At 32.5% G+C, this 18508-nt stretch overlaps 3 protein-coding genes across 4 annotated transcripts; 1 reads left to right on the top strand and 2 right to left on the bottom strand.

Annotated features, from left to right (window-relative positions):
- Nucleotides 1–321: 321 nt before the first annotated feature.
- LOC103503705 (14-3-3 protein 7-like) lies at nt 322–3476 on the bottom strand. The gene is made up of 7 exons (XM_008468006.2): nt 3264–3476; nt 2408–2714; nt 1933–2020; nt 1706–1815; nt 1129–1277; nt 702–736; nt 322–561 (listed from the first exon to the last, which is right to left on the bottom strand). Exons 1-6 carry the CDS (start codon nt 3328–3330, stop codon nt 708–710), a joined length of 750 nt encoding a protein of 249 aa, XP_008466228.2. The 5' UTR covers nt 3331–3476; the 3' UTR covers nt 322–561; nt 702–707.
- Nucleotides 3477–13222: 9746 nt separating this feature from the next.
- LOC103503704 (uncharacterized) lies at nt 13223–16736 on the top strand. 2 transcript variants are annotated; one of them, XM_008468004.3, is made up of 5 exons: nt 13223–13564; nt 13785–14235; nt 14326–15631; nt 15727–15873; nt 16009–16736. In XM_008468004.3, exons 2-5 carry the CDS (start codon nt 14182–14184, stop codon nt 16530–16532), a joined length of 2031 nt encoding a protein of 676 aa, XP_008466226.2. In that variant the 5' UTR covers nt 13223–13564; nt 13785–14181; the 3' UTR covers nt 16533–16736. The 2 variants fall into 2 exon arrangements, with proteins under 2 accessions (XP_008466226.2, XP_008466227.2); XM_008468005.2 differs by having other exon boundaries at nt 13249–13564; nt 13802–14235.
- Nucleotides 16737–16813: 77 nt separating this feature from the next.
- Nucleotides 16814–18406, bottom strand: LOC103503702 (protein WHAT'S THIS FACTOR 1 homolog, chloroplastic). Its single transcript, XM_008468003.3, has one exon. The coding sequence runs from the start codon at nt 18150–18152 to the stop codon at nt 16983–16985; it is 1170 nt and encodes a 389-aa protein (XP_008466225.2). The 5' UTR covers nt 18153–18406; the 3' UTR covers nt 16814–16982.
- Nucleotides 18407–18508: the final 102 nt, after the last annotated feature.

Below are 18508 nucleotides of genomic sequence, written 5' to 3'. Positions count from 1 at the left end.
TGTGGTAGAGGTACTTTTAAGATTTGGAAGTTAGAACTACTCTCCTATCATGAGATAACGGATAAAGGAAATCTTATCCTATCAACTATAATAAACTACCCACGTGAACTAAAGGTGATTGGCCACTATATTCTCGCTCTTTGAGAAAGTCAAGATATTTTCCCCTTTAATATTTCATGACAACTAATTTTTTGTGTGGATGTTTTCCCCTCTAATATCTATAAATCTGATGTAAATTTGATCAGTCTTAGGAACAGAAACAAATCAATCGTTCAGGGAGAGGAGATGGAAAGAAAATTAAACAGGTTGGAAAGATGAGAATACGACAAATATGAGAAATAAATCAATAAAGAACATACAGGTACACGTTGTTCAAAAAAGAAAATGGAAAAGGCAGACAACATTTCAAAACAGAGAATAGAAAACGGAGCTAACAATTTCAGTGAACCCTATTGTGTCCTATCAACATACCCAAATAACAGTTAATAACAACTATTAACTAATGCGTGTTCCATCGTTCAATGCTTCAACCCCAGTAACCAAGTGTCATGTGGATTAACACTGCAAACAGAATGTTTCATTCGTGAATTTTTCTTATTATATGTTTATTTTTAAAAAATGAATGTTTGTTAATGATTGACTAGAAATGAGAAAACAAGAGTTAGAAATGTGTCTCATGAATATAATTGAAACAAACTTACCTCTACCTAAAGTTCATCGGCATTGGACTGCTCTCCTGTTAATTGAACAAATATAAAGTCAAATACTGCAAAGTAAAAGCCTACGTTTCTAATTGAAACTCCTACTACTAGCTAGATTCAAATGACAATCCGATTAACTTGGAAAGACCAACATTAGGAGAAACCATAAGTCACCAACTATTTACAATCGGATCATGCCTCGTTTTATGTTATCCTTAATTAAGAACATGAATTCACTCTTTATGTTAATTGATTTTTCATAACTACAGAAGATCAAGGTCAAAATCTTAACTAATTGCGAATCTGAACTCAATATGTTTGTTAATTTGACTCTGGTCAACCATGAAGAGATCAAGGGTTGAAACCATCACTATGGAGTAAAACATTAACATGAAACCAAAGATATAAAGAAATAGAGAATACGTACCGCCTTCGTCTGCAAGATCGGATGTCCACAGAGTTAGATTGTCCCTAAGGAGCTGCATAATAAGGGTAATGTCCTTGTAGGATTCCTCATTGAGACTGTCAAGTTCTGCAATAGCCTCATCAAAGGCCTGCTTAGCAAGGTGGCAGGCCCTGGAAGAAAATGACACATTTAAAAGAATAGAATGAAAGGAGGGAGATAAAAGTAATTGGAGAATGGCAAACTGCCTCCCTTCCCTGTGGTGAAGTAAAGTCCCCGAATACTATCTAGTGGTGTCACTATGCAGAGGCTATTGTACCAAGTAAAGCTTCCCTCATCACGATTCATGACACAAATTAGTGATACTTTTTTAAGGACCAAACAAGTGAGATGATTCTAATATAGGTTTCTCAAGCCTTCCCATTCATTTTGTAAGTTTTCAAAATGGAAATGTATCCCAGCTAAACAGGAAGAACTTTTTGCAATATTAATTACCATGCTCAGTAATAAAACAAATCCTCATTTTATTTTTTTTCCTCTCATGTTGTTGGGGAGCAGGGCCAGTAGATGATGGAAGAAAGAATAAGGGAGAGATGTTAACCTTTCAGGGGAATTCAATATCTCATAGTAGAAAACAGAGAAATTCAGAGCCAAGCCAAGTCTTATAGGATGAGTTGGAGACAAGTCAGAGTTAGCAATTGCAGAAGCAGCCTGCACAAAAAAGTCAATTGATTATATCATTCCCGCGGAACTTTAGAAAAAAAAAAATAGATAGGAAATGATAGAGCAGTGAAAATGCTATTCCAGGAATACAGGAAATAAACTTGCCTCGTAAGACTTTAATGACTGATCCGCAACTTGTTTACGCTCATCACCAGATTTAAACTCAGCCAAATACCGACAGTAGTCTCCTTTCCTATAGCAGAAGATAGAGGAAAAACATGGTAACACCCATGATAATCATGCGAAGTAAGCAAATCAATTGAACCAAAGTCAATACATAAACTGCACATTTATGGTTTCTCTCTTCATGAAAACAATAAAATATTTGAAGACTAGAAACAGTAATTGAGTGATTGTATAAAATGAAGGACGTAGAGGGAAATCCCTTTGATGACATCAAACGAAGATGATAAAACTGATCTATTTGTTATGAACAAGCATGTTAATTCATACAATTGCCCATAATTTTTTTAAAGCTTATTCCACACTTACTTCTACATTATATATCTAACCGTCCTGCATATTAAAGATTTCTTCATCTCTATATTTGAGTTGAACGGGGGAACATTAAAAATCTCACATCTTATGGTAGAACACAGTAGATTCTCCAGCGGAGGAACATGGAAGGAGATGTTGGTCAATGATTGACAATATATCACTGCATATTTTAGAGAGCTCATCTTCAACCCCACGCCTGTAACCAATTATCCGTTCCACGTTCTTCTCATTATGTTTGGTAGTTTCCTTCTGTTCAACTGAAGACAGAATACGCCAGGAAGCTCGTCTAGCTCCTATTACATTCTTATAGCCAACAGATAGCAGATTTCTCTCGTCCACTGTCAATTCCACATTTAACTTCGCAAGTTTCTTCATTTCCTCAACCATCTCTGCAGCATGGAAAAGGCAATAATGATTTAAACTATTAGATTCAATAAACACACACCAAAAAAAAGAATCCTGAAAATCGTATTATACGATGAATGAAGGAAGATGTATTAATTTATCACATCGTCATTCCATTTACATCTCTACAAATCCAGTCAACATCGAAACCATGAGCACAAACAATCCTCATCTCATTATTGCCAAACTACGACAAGAGCAATATAAACAACCAGTGATGAAATTAAAATGTCTGTATAAGAAGTTATGGCCAGTAATTTCCAAGCCAAATCGAAATTCTAGATTTAAGCAACAAGATGCCTCAACCTACAAACAACAAATCCTGATTCCACTTCTTTTCATCAATGCTCCATACATTTCAAAATACAGCCCTAAGAAGTGATTAATCGCCACAACTATTTCAAATTTACAGTAACAAAACAAACAAAACAAACAAAACAACAGTAACCACTAAAATTCACTGAAGCGATCGAGTAAACTAGCAAATAAATCCAGAATCAAGCAATTTATTGTAGAGATAAACAATATCATACCTTCATATCTCTCAGCTTGTTCAGCCAATTTAGCAGAGTAAACGAGTAGTTCTCTCTCTTTCGTCATCGCTTCTCCAAATGGAACTGAAAATCTTGGCTTCGAATTTGCCGCTGCTGCTTTTGTACTTCGGCTTGTACTCTGACTATGGACGTTGGACTGAGTTCTTCGTTGTCTTTGTATTGATATTTTGCACTATCACGGGGAGTTAAAATGATCTCATGGGTTTCGGAAGCTTTTCGCTTGACACGCGTAATATTGGCGCGCGTGTATAGTGAAATCAGCCGTTGGATTAAATTGCAGTTTTAGAAGACGGTTCCAATGAATGGGATTTGACGTTGACCGTAAGTTAGGTGACGGCTGGGTGATGTAAAAATATCGAAGAGGGGGTTGAGACGACAGTTGTAAAAAACTTTAATTTCCTTTGTAATTAGTAAAGTCCTTTGTGATAGATAACAGTACACCAAGAAGCTCAAATTTGCAGTAATTTCATTATTGAGTTTTAGTAGGCCATTCTATTTTAAATTTGTAACAATTTAAGAGCAGAAAGGGTTAAATTCATAAGATGTGTTTGGAGAAATGTTTTAAAAAATAATTTTATGGGAGAGTTGAAAAAGGTTTAGAAGGAGAGAGATAACCCGAAAATAAGGGTTATTAATAACCCTTTCCTCAACCAAAGGTTAGACTACCATAACTTAACCCAATAGTGATAATCCTTGGGTCAAACGACTCCTTGTATTTTATACAAAAGTTTGATCTTTAATAGACTTAGCAATCTAAATATAAAAAAGCTTTCATTAAATCTTAATAATACTTCTTCTTTTTTTCTTATAATGATTTTCATCTTCCTTAAGTACAATGACAAATTCATAAAACAAAGACGATTATTTAAAGCCACATTTTTTTTAATTTTCAAATTTTTTTTTATTTTTAAATCATCGGTAAAAGGTAGTTAAGAAAAAAAGTTGAAAGTAAAAACAGTGTCTATAAACTTAAGGTTTAGGGTTTAGAAAATGATTACCAAACACGATGTTAGTATATTACTTGTGTATATACAAGTCCGTTTGAGGACGAACATTATTATTTTTTTTTTTTTTACTTCTTTTAATTCAACAATAATATAGGATATTAAGAAATGTTGACATGCATATTTGTTTAAAATAATAATAATAAAGAAAAAGTATGTTTATAGTTTATTTGCTTTGAAAGTTTCAATGGGGACAAATTTGTAAGAATGGGTTTAAAACGTGACTACACACAAGAGATGTTTTTGTACAAACCTTGGGCTGGGCTTCGTTGGGAGGACAAACGATTCAACATGTCCACTTTACGGGCCCAGTGTTTTGGGGAGATTTCATTAATGGCATTCAAGTAAACTCTTGAACAAATGTTGATTAATTCTTATAAACTAATTAATAAACTATGTGTTTGATGCCGAATTTTGGTCAAACATGACTTTCATGTAACATCGACATTAAATTTGTTATAAAAGAGAAGCAAAAGAAAGAAAAAGAATTTTGATGTATAAGTCAGTAAGAAAATTATAGAATAAAAAATAAGTCAAAAGTTTAAGTTATCTTCTCATATATTCGGATTTCTTATTTTATAGGTTCTTTTACACTCAATTTTTTTTGGAATAGAAATCCTTTAGACCTCTTAAACAAGAATCTCGTACTATTTTCTGTTCGACCTCAATTTTCAAATAGGTGGAATAGAGCAATGTTAGATTTTTTAGCATTCTTATAGGCTCGTGCTCACTTGGGATTAGTTAAGCCAAACTGCAACAACTCATTTGGACTTGAGTGCAATCAGGTCAAGCTCAAACATGAAGAAACAGGGTGAGCTCATTTCTACTCCCATTACTTAGAATGTTTCATTTTTTTTTTCTCCAAATCCAAAATATCTCGTAACACTACGTATTAAGAAGAATTTTAAAATTTTGATTTCATTACTTTTATAGAAAAACACACAAGAGATCAAGAGAGAGAAAAATTATTGAAACAAACTAACCTAACTTAGTCCATCAATTTTCTTATTACAATAATTACGTATATGAGTTATTGAATATTCGACTTTAAAATATTATAAATGATTTTAGAAAAACAAAATTAATTTAAAGAATCTAAATAAATATATAATAGATATTTAAAAAATCCGACATTTTTTTTTTGTTAGAAAGAATAAAAAAAAATATGGTATTAAAAATGGAAAATAATTTTTCTTTTCAAAGTTTTGAAGATCAAATAAAGAAAGTAATTGAAATAGAGATGATTGAATCATTCAAAATGAGAACGTGGGTCTTATCTAATGCGTTTGACATAACTAAGTGTATCATAATTAATTTTCCTTCCTCCTCACTCACTAATTAAACATTAAAAAGAATATGTACGATGGTACCATCAACCTTGATTTAAATATTAAATGTTTCCCTCAATGTCTTTTTTATTATATAAATTTTACTTAACTTTATTACACAAGTTTGAGCATTTTTTTTTAAAAATAAACGATCGTGCAAACAAATCTAAATGATCGTGTACTAAATTTTGAAAAAAAAATCGTTTAGATTTAGCAATCGTGTAACCAAATTAAATGATTGTGTAAACAATAGTCAAATCTAAACGATCGTGTACCAAATATATTATGTGTGTTATTGACAGAGCATTTTTTGTTTTTTTTTTTTTTTTTTTGTTGTGGGCTTGTGAGGTTTTTTCGTCTTTGAAATTGTTTTATAGTGTAATTATTTTACTACTATCGTCTATATCTTACTCTTTTGTTGTTAATTTATTTTGAGACGAAAGATTAAGATGTTAGGTGCAGATGAAATTAAAGATAAGAATACTGTTTTGAATTTTTGTCCAATTTTTTTTTTTTAAAAAAGAAAAAACTACATTTTTTTTAGTTGTGTTGTAAAATTTGCTCTTATAAGAAATGAAAGTATTTTCTTGTATTTTGTTAATATATTTATTTTTTTAATTTTTTCTTTTGATTTGAGATTAGCAGTTTCATTTGAAAATATTAATCTTGTGTTTACCGACATGGAATAAAATAAAATAAAATTTTATAATTATGTATATCAAACAAAAAATAATTTTGATTTTATTCTTATATAAAAAATATATAATTAAAAACTTCTTTTGATTTTTAAAAAATAAAATATAGTTATCTTTTCTACTTTTTAATTTTAAAAAATTATCAAATAATTTTTCTTTAGTTAATTTTAAAAAAACATGTAAAAAAATTTTTCTAACAAGAAAATCAATAATTATCAGACGAGTCAGACTCGTTTGGATTAACTCGAGAGAAAAAAATATTTTTAAAAAAGATTTACTTTTATTTAAATTTTTTAATAAAATTAATTTAAAATACATTTGAAAAACTATTTCGAGTGATTTTTAAGTACTTTAATTATATGACTAATTTTTAAAATTAAAAAATAGGAATATATTTCAGACACGAATGTCTTTGAATTTTTTGAATAATAAGAGCGTTAATTAACTCAAACTTAATCTAAAGTTAACATAAATTAAAACGTAGGATGAGGATTTTATTTAACCTACTAATGAAACATTTTATTTAAGTTTGTAATAAACAAAGCTTTTGAGTTTTGAGTTCTATCAAACACTTTTATGTGGTGGATGAGGATTCCAAAATTCACACGTAACTAATTTTAATTTCAATGAATTCCTCAATTAATTGTTATCCACTAATCACTGTTTTTTCATCCATGCAACTTGTTAATCAACTTTTATATATATATGTGTGTGTGTGTATGTATATAAGTAATTAACATGTTTTAATTTCAATATTTATATTTATTATCTATAAAATAATAAATAAATGTCATTTTTGACCTATTATTTGTACATTTATTAAACCTAAAATTTAGTTCATTAACCAATTTAAGGAACTATATAGTATAGATATTAAAATCGAATAATAAAAAATATAAAAATTAAAATCAAACAAACTTAAAAAATATTGGAACAAAATTGATAAACAAGATTTGTTATTTGGTATTTACTATTTTAATTACAATAAACAAAAACTTTAGAATCCGTCTTGATTGGTGTTTACTAATTCACTTTGGTAACTAATGTAAAGAGTATAAAATTGAAGGAGACTTTTGACCGACGCTAAAATTAGTTGATGAGATCAAATATCCTTTTGTTCGACAAATAAAGTGAGTATTAAAATGAGTATTATGATTCATAAGTACCCAACTTCTAATCATGATTTATATTACAAAGGTAGTTTTTAAATTTTGGAGTTTGGGTTGGTTTGTTATCAGAAATTTTGTCTTTATCGACATAAACATTCCAACGTAAGAAAAAATTGCTAGTGAAAATGGTCTTTGTCGATCGGTTTAGATCGTCAACAATAAATATCTTTATCAACCATACAAATCTATATAGAGGGACTTTTCTAATTAATATATATATATATATATATATATATATATATATGTGTGTGTGTGTGTGTGTGTGTGTGTGTGTGTGTGTGTGTGGTAAAAAGTTATAAAGAAAGAAACATAACTTTTTAAGGGACGTTTATAAATATAGCTAATTGAATTAAAATATTTACAAAATATAACATAATTTCAAATTTTACCAATAATATTGATAAATACCAATAGAATTAGAATTTTTGCTATATTTTGTAAATATTTTAACTAGTTTTGTCATTTACAATACTTTTATATCTATACACACACATGTGATGTTACTTGATAATTCCATGATGAATATAGAAAATTCTTTTAAATAAATATTCCTCAATCCCAATATCGTATATTCTTCGAGTCGTTCTTGATTGATAGACAGTGTGATATTCTTTTGGAATAAATTAAAGAACCACGCATAGATAACTAAGATAAAGCACTAGATAAAGAACAATCTATCATGTATTATATAAATACTACTGTCCACGTTTCGAGCAACTACACCTATCATCATTAACGACTTAAATAACCACTTTATTTTTTAAAAGTCTCACATAATCCAACTCAAATTTATAAATTTCACTCTATGGAACAATAAAACCACTCGCATCTAATAGCTTATCTTTTTAATATCACACTAATCATCACCATGTTACAACAAAGGCAATTCAATTACTAAAATTATATGAACCAATTATTATCAAAAGCTGCTTTAACTAAACGTGTGTGTGTGTGTGTGTGTATATATATATATATATATATATATTTATAACAAATGTGATATGAAGATTTAGGACTGCAACGTCAAGACAACGAGTATGTGTCAATTATATTGATGTTGTGTTTATAAGCAATAATTTGCTTGCAAATTTATTTATTGAGAAACTTACAAGATAATTGATTGAGTAAAGAACAAGTGGACGGCGTGATTTAAGCGTGTGGGGAGATTGGGATTGGCCCATCATGATCACCATCTGATGTGTGGTTGATTGACCTTCCACGTGTTCCTTCATAGGATGTCACCCATACAACAAACCTTTATTATTTATTACCACTCATTTTTTTGGAAAATAGTTTTATAATAATGTGGATTTAAAGGGTTGTATAAATAAAATAATAATAATAATAATAATAATAATAATAATAATAATAATAATAATAGAAGAAGAAAGTGAAAAACATGTTTCAAGTTTTCAAAATTATTTTTGTATTTTTTAAGGATAAATTATAAAAATCACTGGTAAGTAGGTTGGTAGTTGCAATTATGCTCTTAAATTTTTTAAATTAAAAATTAAGCTCTTCAAACTTATGCAAAATTTAAAATTGGATTAGTAAATTACGTGTGGATTTTATAAATTGCATTGATTATATAAGTTTGCAAATGCAATTTTCATTATTTATTGGTCTACTTTTTACGATTATTCTGAGTTTGGAGGGTCCAAACTTAACACATTTAGAAGTTCAGGGGTGTAATTTATTATTATTGAAAATTTGAAGGTACAATTGCAACTACTACCATACTTTAGGGTGATTTTTTTTGCAATTTGCTCTTTCTAAAAGTTTAGGATGATTTTTTACATTTTTTAAAAAACAGGTTATAAAGTTATAAAAGTATCATCATGTTTACTCGTCAGTTATAATAAATCTTATTGATAGATAAATAATAATAGGTCATAATCACAAATGTAATCGAACTGTTTTTTTTTTTTTTAATCATGTTTACTTTGAATTATGTATATGTCAAATTTACTATAACTTTCTACTATTATCGTTAACATTTAGGTTGAAATAGTAACCGTAACAATGGACGAGACAGGTACAAAACAAAAGTAAATAATACAAAACATAATTTAGTATATTTAAAAATAGAAAACCATTGTGGCGTTGAAGTTTCAAACTCCTACTTATTTTGATTTAATGATTTTAATTATCTTTTGAGAATAGTAAAAACCAAATTCTAAAAATGACATATGAGCATTTAAAGATTGATTGTGTGTTGGTAATAATTTTCAAATTTTAGTAGAACCTTTTCATAAAAGGTAAATAATTAGAAACAAAATAGATAGAAACTTAAATTTTTAAAAACAACATCGTATTATTAGAAATAATAAATTTTAATTTTCTTTTGTTAAACCAACTAAATTATATTTAGAAGATATTAATGTCTATAAATTTGTGTAATATAATTGGAAAGGTTGAAGGGATTGTAAGAGTTGACTTGTGGCCAATAAGAAAAAAGATGTCAATTTCTTACCATTCAATGAGTGCATGTGATCATCTCACCACTTCCCATTCCCTAATTATCAACCAATTCCAATTCTTCTCTCTTAATTATCACATCCAAAATAAAATATTAATTTGTCATTGTTATTTGTTTAATTTTAATCTATTTATTTTTGGTACATCTTAAATTTAGTTGCTTAATATGTATTTGTATCCAATTTTGTTGGAAAATTTGAGAATATCAATCAAGGTAATTGCTGTGTAGTGATGAACCATCGCCTTGAAAGCAAGCTCGGTTGACCGTGGTGCTAATTGTGATGTCGGTTGCTCCTCAAGGTTTACACAACTTTCCAGCACTGACGTGCACTCGTCGAAACAGGGAATAGAAACAAAGACCGTGTGGAAATGCTTAGAATGTGGAGAGGAATGTGAAAATACGAGAAGAGAGAATTGGAATAATGTTTTGGTGTGTTAAAACCAAATGAGGTTGGGTCGGTCATGATTGTGTAAACGATTTACACGTGTCCATGTAAATTACCAATATAAGTAATAAAAAGATACATCCTTTTTTTGCGCAAGCGCGGTTACCGAGCCCGAGCCCGACGACGTGCGTGTAGTGACAGGGTTATTCTATCACCACCAATTTGGTTTGAAATCTCCTTTGAAGGTTTAAGAATATATACCCACTTTCCACCTCAAAGAGAAACAACTACTTAACTTTGCTATTTGGGCTAAAACCCAAATTCATTTCTAACAAATTTAACTGAGTAGGAATCCCTCTACGATTACACGTAATATTTTATTCTCATAATTTATTAGTGTGTTATTTTGTCTTGGTTCAATTATTTGATGATAATCATTTTAAAACATCGAGCGGATCAATATTACACATGAAGGGTGATGTTTATAACATACAATTAATTATATATATTATTGTTTTGAATCGTTCGAATGTATCTTAAATACAAATTATTTATAACACATACTTTAAGGGTGCATGCAACCTAAATATAATTACTATAACACATACACTATAATAATAATCAACTCAAGACGACAAATCATATGCTAAAAAAATAGTAAAAAAATTGACAATCAAAACAATTATTTTTTATAGCTTAGAATAAAAGAAGATAAAGAAAACAATATGTCAATAATATTGGAATCAATTCCTCTATTCATATTGCAATAATTAAGAGGAATAAATTCTATAACAAATATTAATGGTCCAACTTCATCAAAATCTCAATGCTCTAAAATTTAATTATATCAACCAATCTGCATTGTAAATTTAAATGGAAGAAACTTTGTTTTTTTCTTTGAGAAATTTTAAGAATATTTTGATTCTCTAATATTTCGAGAAAACTTCGTTAATCTAGTTTAAGTTTTTTAATTTTATGATCACAAATATATACAATTCCATAAGTTTATACGCAAATGTCACTTTCAACAAAGGATTCAATCTTTTTCTCAAAATTTTATTTTCTTTTCGATCACAAACTTCCATTTCCAAAGTAATTCATATTAATTTTTAACACCGTTCAATTTTTTTCTTAAAATTTTCACATCACCCTTTAAAATATTCCTAAACTTTATATCATTTTGTAATTATTTCTTTAATGCCTTTTAAATTTTTGTTCGCGCTTCGTCATTTAAAATTTATCTTACTTAAGAAGTTGTGATTAAAAATAACAAATTATGGTTTAATTTAGTTACAATAACGAAAGTTACATTAACCACGTGAACAGTTTTCATAGTTCTTTTTCAAAATTTCCATCGCTATCAATATTTTCGTAAAATCGAAACATATCGACTAACTATAATCGGAACCATGACTATATAGTCTAGAGGTATTGTAAAAAATAGTAATGCTCTCAAAGTGCCAAAGTATGAAAACGAAGAAGAAGACAAAACGAAACGACAGAAACAGCCGTACGTCTTCATCCGTACGACCGACGGTGACGTCGTTTTGGTTGATTTTTTTTTTTTTTTTTTTTTAAAATTTTGGTTTTTCTTTTTATGTCTTCCACTGACACTTATTGGCAGCGGGAAATATGGTTCGTACACGTGGACACTAGCAGATGCGGAATGATCCGACGGCGCTGGATGAAAGTTCGAGAACATGATAGAGAGGGTGGACCCCGTGGCTTTCTCACACCTCCTTAGGTGGCCCACAAATTGTGTTATGAAACGGCCCATGTGGCATGGAATTTTTCACCATATAAAAACAAATATTCCACGTCGTATTGGCTGGCAGGTAAGAACTAAGAACTAAGAAGAAGAAGAAGAAGAAGACTTTCAATTTTCAATTGTTTTTTTTTCTAATCTGTTTTTTTGTTTATTTATTTTTCCTTAGGAGAACAAAGAGGTTGTTACTTGTTAAGATTGTTATTATTATTTTTTCTTTTTTCTTTTTTTTTGAGAATATGGTTGATTTTTTCAAATGGAAAATTAATATTTTTTAGGAGATTGAATATTAAAAATATGACACAATAAAAAAATAAATATAAATATAATACTTGCTAAAGTAGGCTTAATTGATTAGTAGCTGATATGAATTTTTATCTTACGGTTGAAAGGTTCGATTCTCATCCAAATGCATATGATTTCAAACTATAAAAATCGAATTAGTGGAATTTTTTTTGTATTTAGAAGATATCTATTTTGATGTATTTGAAAATAATTTCATGCTAATAACCACAAAATTTATTGTTTTTAAATCTCTTTATTATCTACCGTACTACAAATGGTAGTGCAAATATGATTGTAATTAGATTGCTTTGATCGCTTTTGTTTAAACTTATGAATTTTGTCAAATTTACCGTTATCTCTACTCTCACAATTGAGGGTTAAGTGGCAACAATAACAATAAAAATGTCAAAAAGAAGACAATAATTGTAACCATAATGGAAAACAATAATTATAATCGTAATTGCAACGATAAGATCTAATTTTAGTCGAACAAGAATCAAATAATATTATTTCTGGCACAAGTAATGCAGAAAACAGGTAGGTACCAAAATTAATAAAATGAGAGGCATTGTTTTTATTCTTATTAATCTATTAGGTTTTCACTCGAGTAGTGCAACTTGGAATTAAAATCAACAACGATTATTTGACTTCTTCAAATGTCAAGCTTCTTGACATTAATTAATTATACGTAAAAAAGAATTGAAAATTGACTATAAATTCAAATTGAAAACAAAAAAAAAAAAAAAAAAAAAAAAAAAAAAAAAAAAAAGAAGAAGAAGAAGAAGAAGAAAACGAACCGAACAAAGAAGACGTTAGAAAAAACAGTGTAAAAGTTGGGAATTGAGAGGTGAAAAAAAAGGGTGAAGGGGGCGGGTAAGAAGGAGAAGGATACCGTGTTCCATGCGCGTCTCGTAGCTCTCTCTCTCTCTATCTCTATCTCTATCTCTCTGCTCTGCTGTGTAAAACTTTGGAAGCTTTCTCTCTCTCTAAAAACTCTTTTAACTCCTTCCTCTATTTATCCGTACCACCCCCCACTTCTTCTTCTTCTTCTTCATACTTCAATACTACTCTCTCTTCTCAACCTCCTATTTGCTTCAACACCCTAAACCAACCATTTCTTCCATTTTCTCCTTCATTTCTGGTCAATCTGGAAGACCCAATCCCCAAAAGGTACACTTTCCTTTTTTTTTTTTTTTTTCTATTTCATCTTTTTCTTTTTTACAATAGAATAGAATCATGTGGGTGTTCTTCTTCTGGTTTCGTTTTGGTGTTTTTGGATTTCAGATTTCGAAATGAGATCTGTTTTCTGCGTTGTGGTTACTATGGTATATGGTGGTTTGGGTGTTTTTTCTTATATGGGTCTTCTGCTGTTTTTTGTTTGTGTGATTAGGTTTTTTTATCTTCCAGAATTCAACTTTTGTGAAGCTTCTAAGGAGAAGCTGCTTCGTTTACAACTCTGGCCGACATCGTAGTCATATCCTCTCCATCTTCCTCTACACTTGGCCCTTTTCAGGGATTTTCTGGTTCATGGGCGTCCTTCCATTGCACTTTGTTGTTGGTTCGTCGTCTTCCAATCGACTACGGCTAATCTCAATCCCCTCCACGATCTCTTAAAAAAAAATTCCAAAATTGTTTCGATCAATCAGAATCATTAGCGATGTGAGCATTCCTTCCAATTTAAGAAGGAGAAGCGTTGAAACGGCCAGGTCAAGGATAGTACCAACGTAGAGCTCTTCATTCCGATCTTTTGAGGAATTTCTTTATATTATATTTCTAAAATTGTATCTATGGCGAAATTCAATTGCTTCTCTGGCCGGACAGGGAAGAAGAAGAAAACCAAGGTATGTCTTCTTTCATCATTCTCATATCTTAGTTGGTTGTTGAGTTTCTTGGGGTTGCTGTATAGATTACGTATATCCTCTTAATTGCAGACTGATTTGGAATCGCAAAAACCCGCTGAATTGAATTACTTGAAGAAAACTTTGCAAGTCAGCATCCATCATTCTGAGGAGCCTTTTCAAGTTGGAGAAGGGAAATCGTCTACTCTAGACGTTGCAATTCTGTACCCATCTGAGAATAATTCGAAGCTGGATGTTAAGGTGACGAACCATGAGAGTCCTGCAGTAGGAGCAGTAGAAACTGAATATGAAGGAGAGGATGAGCGCGACGACAACTCTATCAAGAGGAATCTTTCCGACTTTGATCTCCCTGCGCAAGACAACTGTGGAGGAGAATTTGAGTTTCAATTATTGGGAAACCATTTTGATAAGATCACTACTGAAGGTGAAGGTGGTGAAGGAATAGGAGTAGAAGGAGAAGGGGTTGATGCGTCGATCCAAAATGGGCATCTTAGTGATCCTGGTATTGGTAAGGCAGTATGTTGGGCATCGCCTAAACTTAAACGCTCCTGCTCTAATCTTGAAACTAGGGATGTGCTTAGAGATTTATCTCATCAGTTGCCTCCTCCAAAGTCTCAGTCTTTCGAAAAGCTGCAAGAGTTGGCGAACGAAATGAGGGACTATGTTGATCCAGGCAGTCCAGGGTCTATTATGACCCATCGTAGTGCTGATAAAGTCATGTTGAAGAAGCGTTCTTCAAGCCAGATTCTTCCTTCAAGAAGTAGAAGGTTGTGGTGGAAATTGTTCCTGTGGAGCCATAGAAACCTGCAAAAGCCGTGGACTATCAAGGCTACTCCCACCAACTCTGCTTTCAACCAGCAAGGTGGGTATTGCTCTGACAATCTTGAGCCGAACAGAGCAGCGGGGAAAAGTATGCTTGAATCACCAGGATCATTTACTGAGGAATCCTGGACCAACGGCCCGTGTAACAACAAAAGCGATGATCAGGATCAGGTTCAGGAGAATTTGTGTAATGGAGTCTCTGGTTTGTGGCCACAAAATCAATGGGTTGCGTTTTCAGCAGAATCATCTTCTCTTAGAAGAGTGGATGAGTGGGTGAAGGATCTTCAAATCGAACCATGTCTTTCAATCGACGAGGTTGGAGGTGACAATGATGAAGCTACCGTCTTCCCACCCTCTCCTGAGAGAACTTCAACTCACACGCCCCGACGTGGCGAACCCAATCTGACGGAAGAGATTTTGTATGCCAATAGTGTCATCCAGTCGTTGAATTCTTCGTCAACCGTGGCTCACATCTCTGGTATTGGCTTAAGAGCCATACCCACAATCTCACACCTATCCGGTCTTAGATCTGTCAATTTGTCCGGCAACCTCATACGTAATGATTCCTTTTTATATCATTCCATGGCGTTATTCTCGTTGCTTGGTTTTTATTATTTTTCTTGGCACTGACATGGCTGATTGGTATTCCAGTACACATTAACCCTGGATCACTGCCCAAGGGACTGCACACTCTCAATTTGTCCAGGAACAAGATCAGTGTCATTGAAGGGCTCAAAGAATTAACACGACTTCGGATACTGGATCTGAGTTACAATCGCATATCTCGTATAGGACATGGTACTGTTCTGAAAACTTAAAATGTATTTAAATTCCTTATTTTTGGATTTGGTTGATGGTAGGAGGAGGGGAAGGTGTAAAATTTATCCATTTCTGATTGTTCTGAATGCGTGCATTTGTTTAACTGTGCATCAGGGTTGTCAAACTGTACGATTATCAAGGAACTTTATCTTGCTGGCAACAAGATTAGTGATGTTGAGGGACTGCATCGAATCTTGAAGCTGACAGTTCTCGACCTAAGCTTTAACAAGATTTCAACCACCAAAGCTCTGGGCCAACTTGTTGCCAACTATAACACTCTTCAAGCTCTCAATCTGTTGGGGAATCCAATTCAAAGTAATGTGAGCGATGACCAGCTACGCAAGGCAGTTACTGGCCTTCTTCCAAACCTTGTTTATCTAAACAAGCAAGCCATCAAAGCACAGAGAGCTCGAGAAGTTGCAACTGATAGCATTGCCAAAGCTGCACTAGGGAACAGTAATTGGAGTTCGCGTAGAAGAACATCAAGGAAAACAAGTCATATACCATCGTCTTCCATTAGTGGACACAGAAGCACTGCAAGCGTTGCACACAAAGGCAGGCACAGATCAAAAGCTCCAACCGTTCGTCATTCTTCTCTGAGGATGTCTTCATCAGCTCTTGCCTCATCAACTCGTTAGACTTGGACCTTCCGCCGCCATACGAAAAAAATATTCATTAGGAAGTGATTTCTGTTCTGCTTTCCCCACTTTTTCTATTGTGTCACATTGGATATCCTGTTTTTCCCGTCCATAGAACTACGTTTGTCAATGTGGTTAAAATGTTCTCTTTAACCTGAGTGAATTGGTATTCCTTTTCTCAATGGCAAGTCGATTTCTTTTGCATTTGGTCTTTTATCTTACCAAAATTTAAAGCACGGTGTTGTTAATATTGCAGAAAACAACTTAACACAAATCTCAGATTTGATCGATGATTATAGAGTATGTTACTAATCCCACTTTAAATCAACTCAACACCTTGAGAAACAGCAAATTACAAAGTATTTACTGAAGATATATATTAAAACTCATTGGAGAAACAGAAACAGTTCATTCCTGAATCAATATCATTATTCACCTACGATATTGACATCATTCCATTTTCTGCATTTGAGCATATCTACGCAACTTCTCATTGAAAACCACTTGAGGGTCTTTATGAATCAAGTCGCCATTTTCATCGTATGCATCCTTCAAGAAAACAACCCAATTCATTTCTGTCCCAGCCAGATAGAAGGTTCTGGGTTGTTTCAGAAGCATCTGGTAAGTATGCTTAGTCAAGCTAAACTCCTCCTTAAACTCCACAATATGATGAATTGAAGCCCTCTTCTCTAATGTCAAGCTCAACAACTCATGCACCAACCCAAGTCTGTACTTCTCTGCTTCCAATGTCCAAAGCTCCAGCTTCGATCCGTCTGAATATGGCGAAACCAATGGGAGTGTATTCAACAAATTCAGCTTCCTCGTATCATCCAAATCCAGATCCAAATCCCTGCCATGTTTCACAGGAAACATGAACATCCTTTTCACCTTATCCTCGTTCACCACAAACTCTCTCTCGAGCTGACTAACAGCCAAAGAAGGCTCCCAATTCACCAATTCCAACACCCTCTTCCCATCATCTTCAACCACAAGTCGGAAGTAATCCGGATACTTGCTCACTCGATCCCTAAAATCCTCTGGAATTCCAAACACCGACCTGCAACGATAGATTTTCGTCAATGGAATTCGTTTATTCGCCGACATCATCAGCAACTTCCTGACAGTTCTAACCCTATCCATCTCCATCGAGTCCATAATCTCCCTCTCTTCCTCGATTAACTCCTCCATGAACTCCGTAAATCCAAACCACATTTTCCCATCGGAGTGACGATAGGGTTCGAAAAGAAGCGGATGGCGTTCAATAGATCGAGCGACTTTGCGACCTCTTGGAAAGCCAAGTTCGCGATAAAGCTTGCCGGCATCATCGAGACGAAGAACGTGCTCCGGCTGCTTGGAAAGGAAATCCTTGGACTTAAAAAGGAATCTGAAGAAGGAATCGGTTTGGAGGATGCGCTCGAAGTGAGAAATGCGATCGGGTTCGGATTGAACGAGCTTGGTTCTAGGGCTTTCGTGCTTCTTGCGTTTCTTCCTGAATTTCTTGGGCAGTTTGGTGACGAGGAAGGAGGTGGAGAATGGAGAAGAATGGCGAAGGAGGTTTGTTAGGGTTAGGGTTTGTGTTTGAGTGGATTTGAGGTTGGTGACCAGAAGGCGCCAAGCCATTAGAATTTTGATTTCGGAAACCACTTTCCTCGACGCCAGGAAGTAAATAATCGGTCAAACCATTCACCACTAAACATTTTCGTGGATATTAATAGACTTTTACCGAAGTTTATGTTTATCATTGACATTGATAATCATCGATGTATACAATAAGAAAATATATTTTAGTCAGAGATAAATTTAAGCTTATGAAGAATGAATTGTCTTAAATAATTTATAAAAGAAATGTACTATAGAGATGGATTTCTTTTTGTATAAATATGGTATTCGAACATTTTAACCTTTTGATCGATCGAAGGTAGGTATGTGCATAAATATGGTATTTAGTCAATTTAAAAGAACAATATAACTATAAC

Source organism: Cucumis melo, chromosome 4 (genome assembly GCF_025177605.1).
Source record: "Cucumis melo cultivar AY chromosome 4, USDA_Cmelo_AY_1.0, whole genome shotgun sequence".
NCBI classification, from domain to species: Eukaryota; Viridiplantae; Streptophyta; class Magnoliopsida; order Cucurbitales; family Cucurbitaceae; genus Cucumis; species Cucumis melo.
The sequence above is the reverse complement of the archived record's forward strand: the minus strand, read 5'-3'. Positions and strand labels throughout refer to the sequence as shown.

Excerpts from the sequence above, each read along its gene's own strand:
- LOC103503704 (XM_008468004.3), top strand. The coding sequence starts at position 14,182 with ATGGCGAAATTCAATTGCTTCTCTGGCCGGACAGGGAAGAAGAAGAAA. Across the intron at positions 15,632-15,726 it reads TTTGTCCGGCAACCTCATAC|TACACATTAACCCTGGATCA; the intron begins GTAATGATTCCT and ends TTGGTATTCCAG. Across the intron at positions 15,874-16,008 it reads CATATCTCGTATAGGACATG|GGTTGTCAAACTGTACGATT; the intron begins GTACTGTTCTGA and ends ACTGTGCATCAG.
- LOC103503702 (XM_008468003.3), bottom strand. The coding sequence starts at position 18,152 with ATGGCTTGGCGCCTTCTGGTCACCAACCTCAAATCCACTCAAACACAA.
- LOC103503705 (XM_008468006.2), bottom strand. The coding sequence starts at position 3,330 with ATGACGAAAGAGAGAGAACTACTCGTTTACTCTGCTAAATTGGCTGAA. Across the intron at positions 2,715-3,263 it reads ACAAGCTGAGAGATATGAAG|AGATGGTTGAGGAAATGAAG; the intron begins GTATGATATTGT and ends TCCATGCTGCAG. Across the intron at positions 2,021-2,407 it reads ACTGTGTTCTACCATAAGAT|GAAAGGAGACTACTGTCGGT; the intron begins GTGAGATTTTTA and ends CTTCTGCTATAG.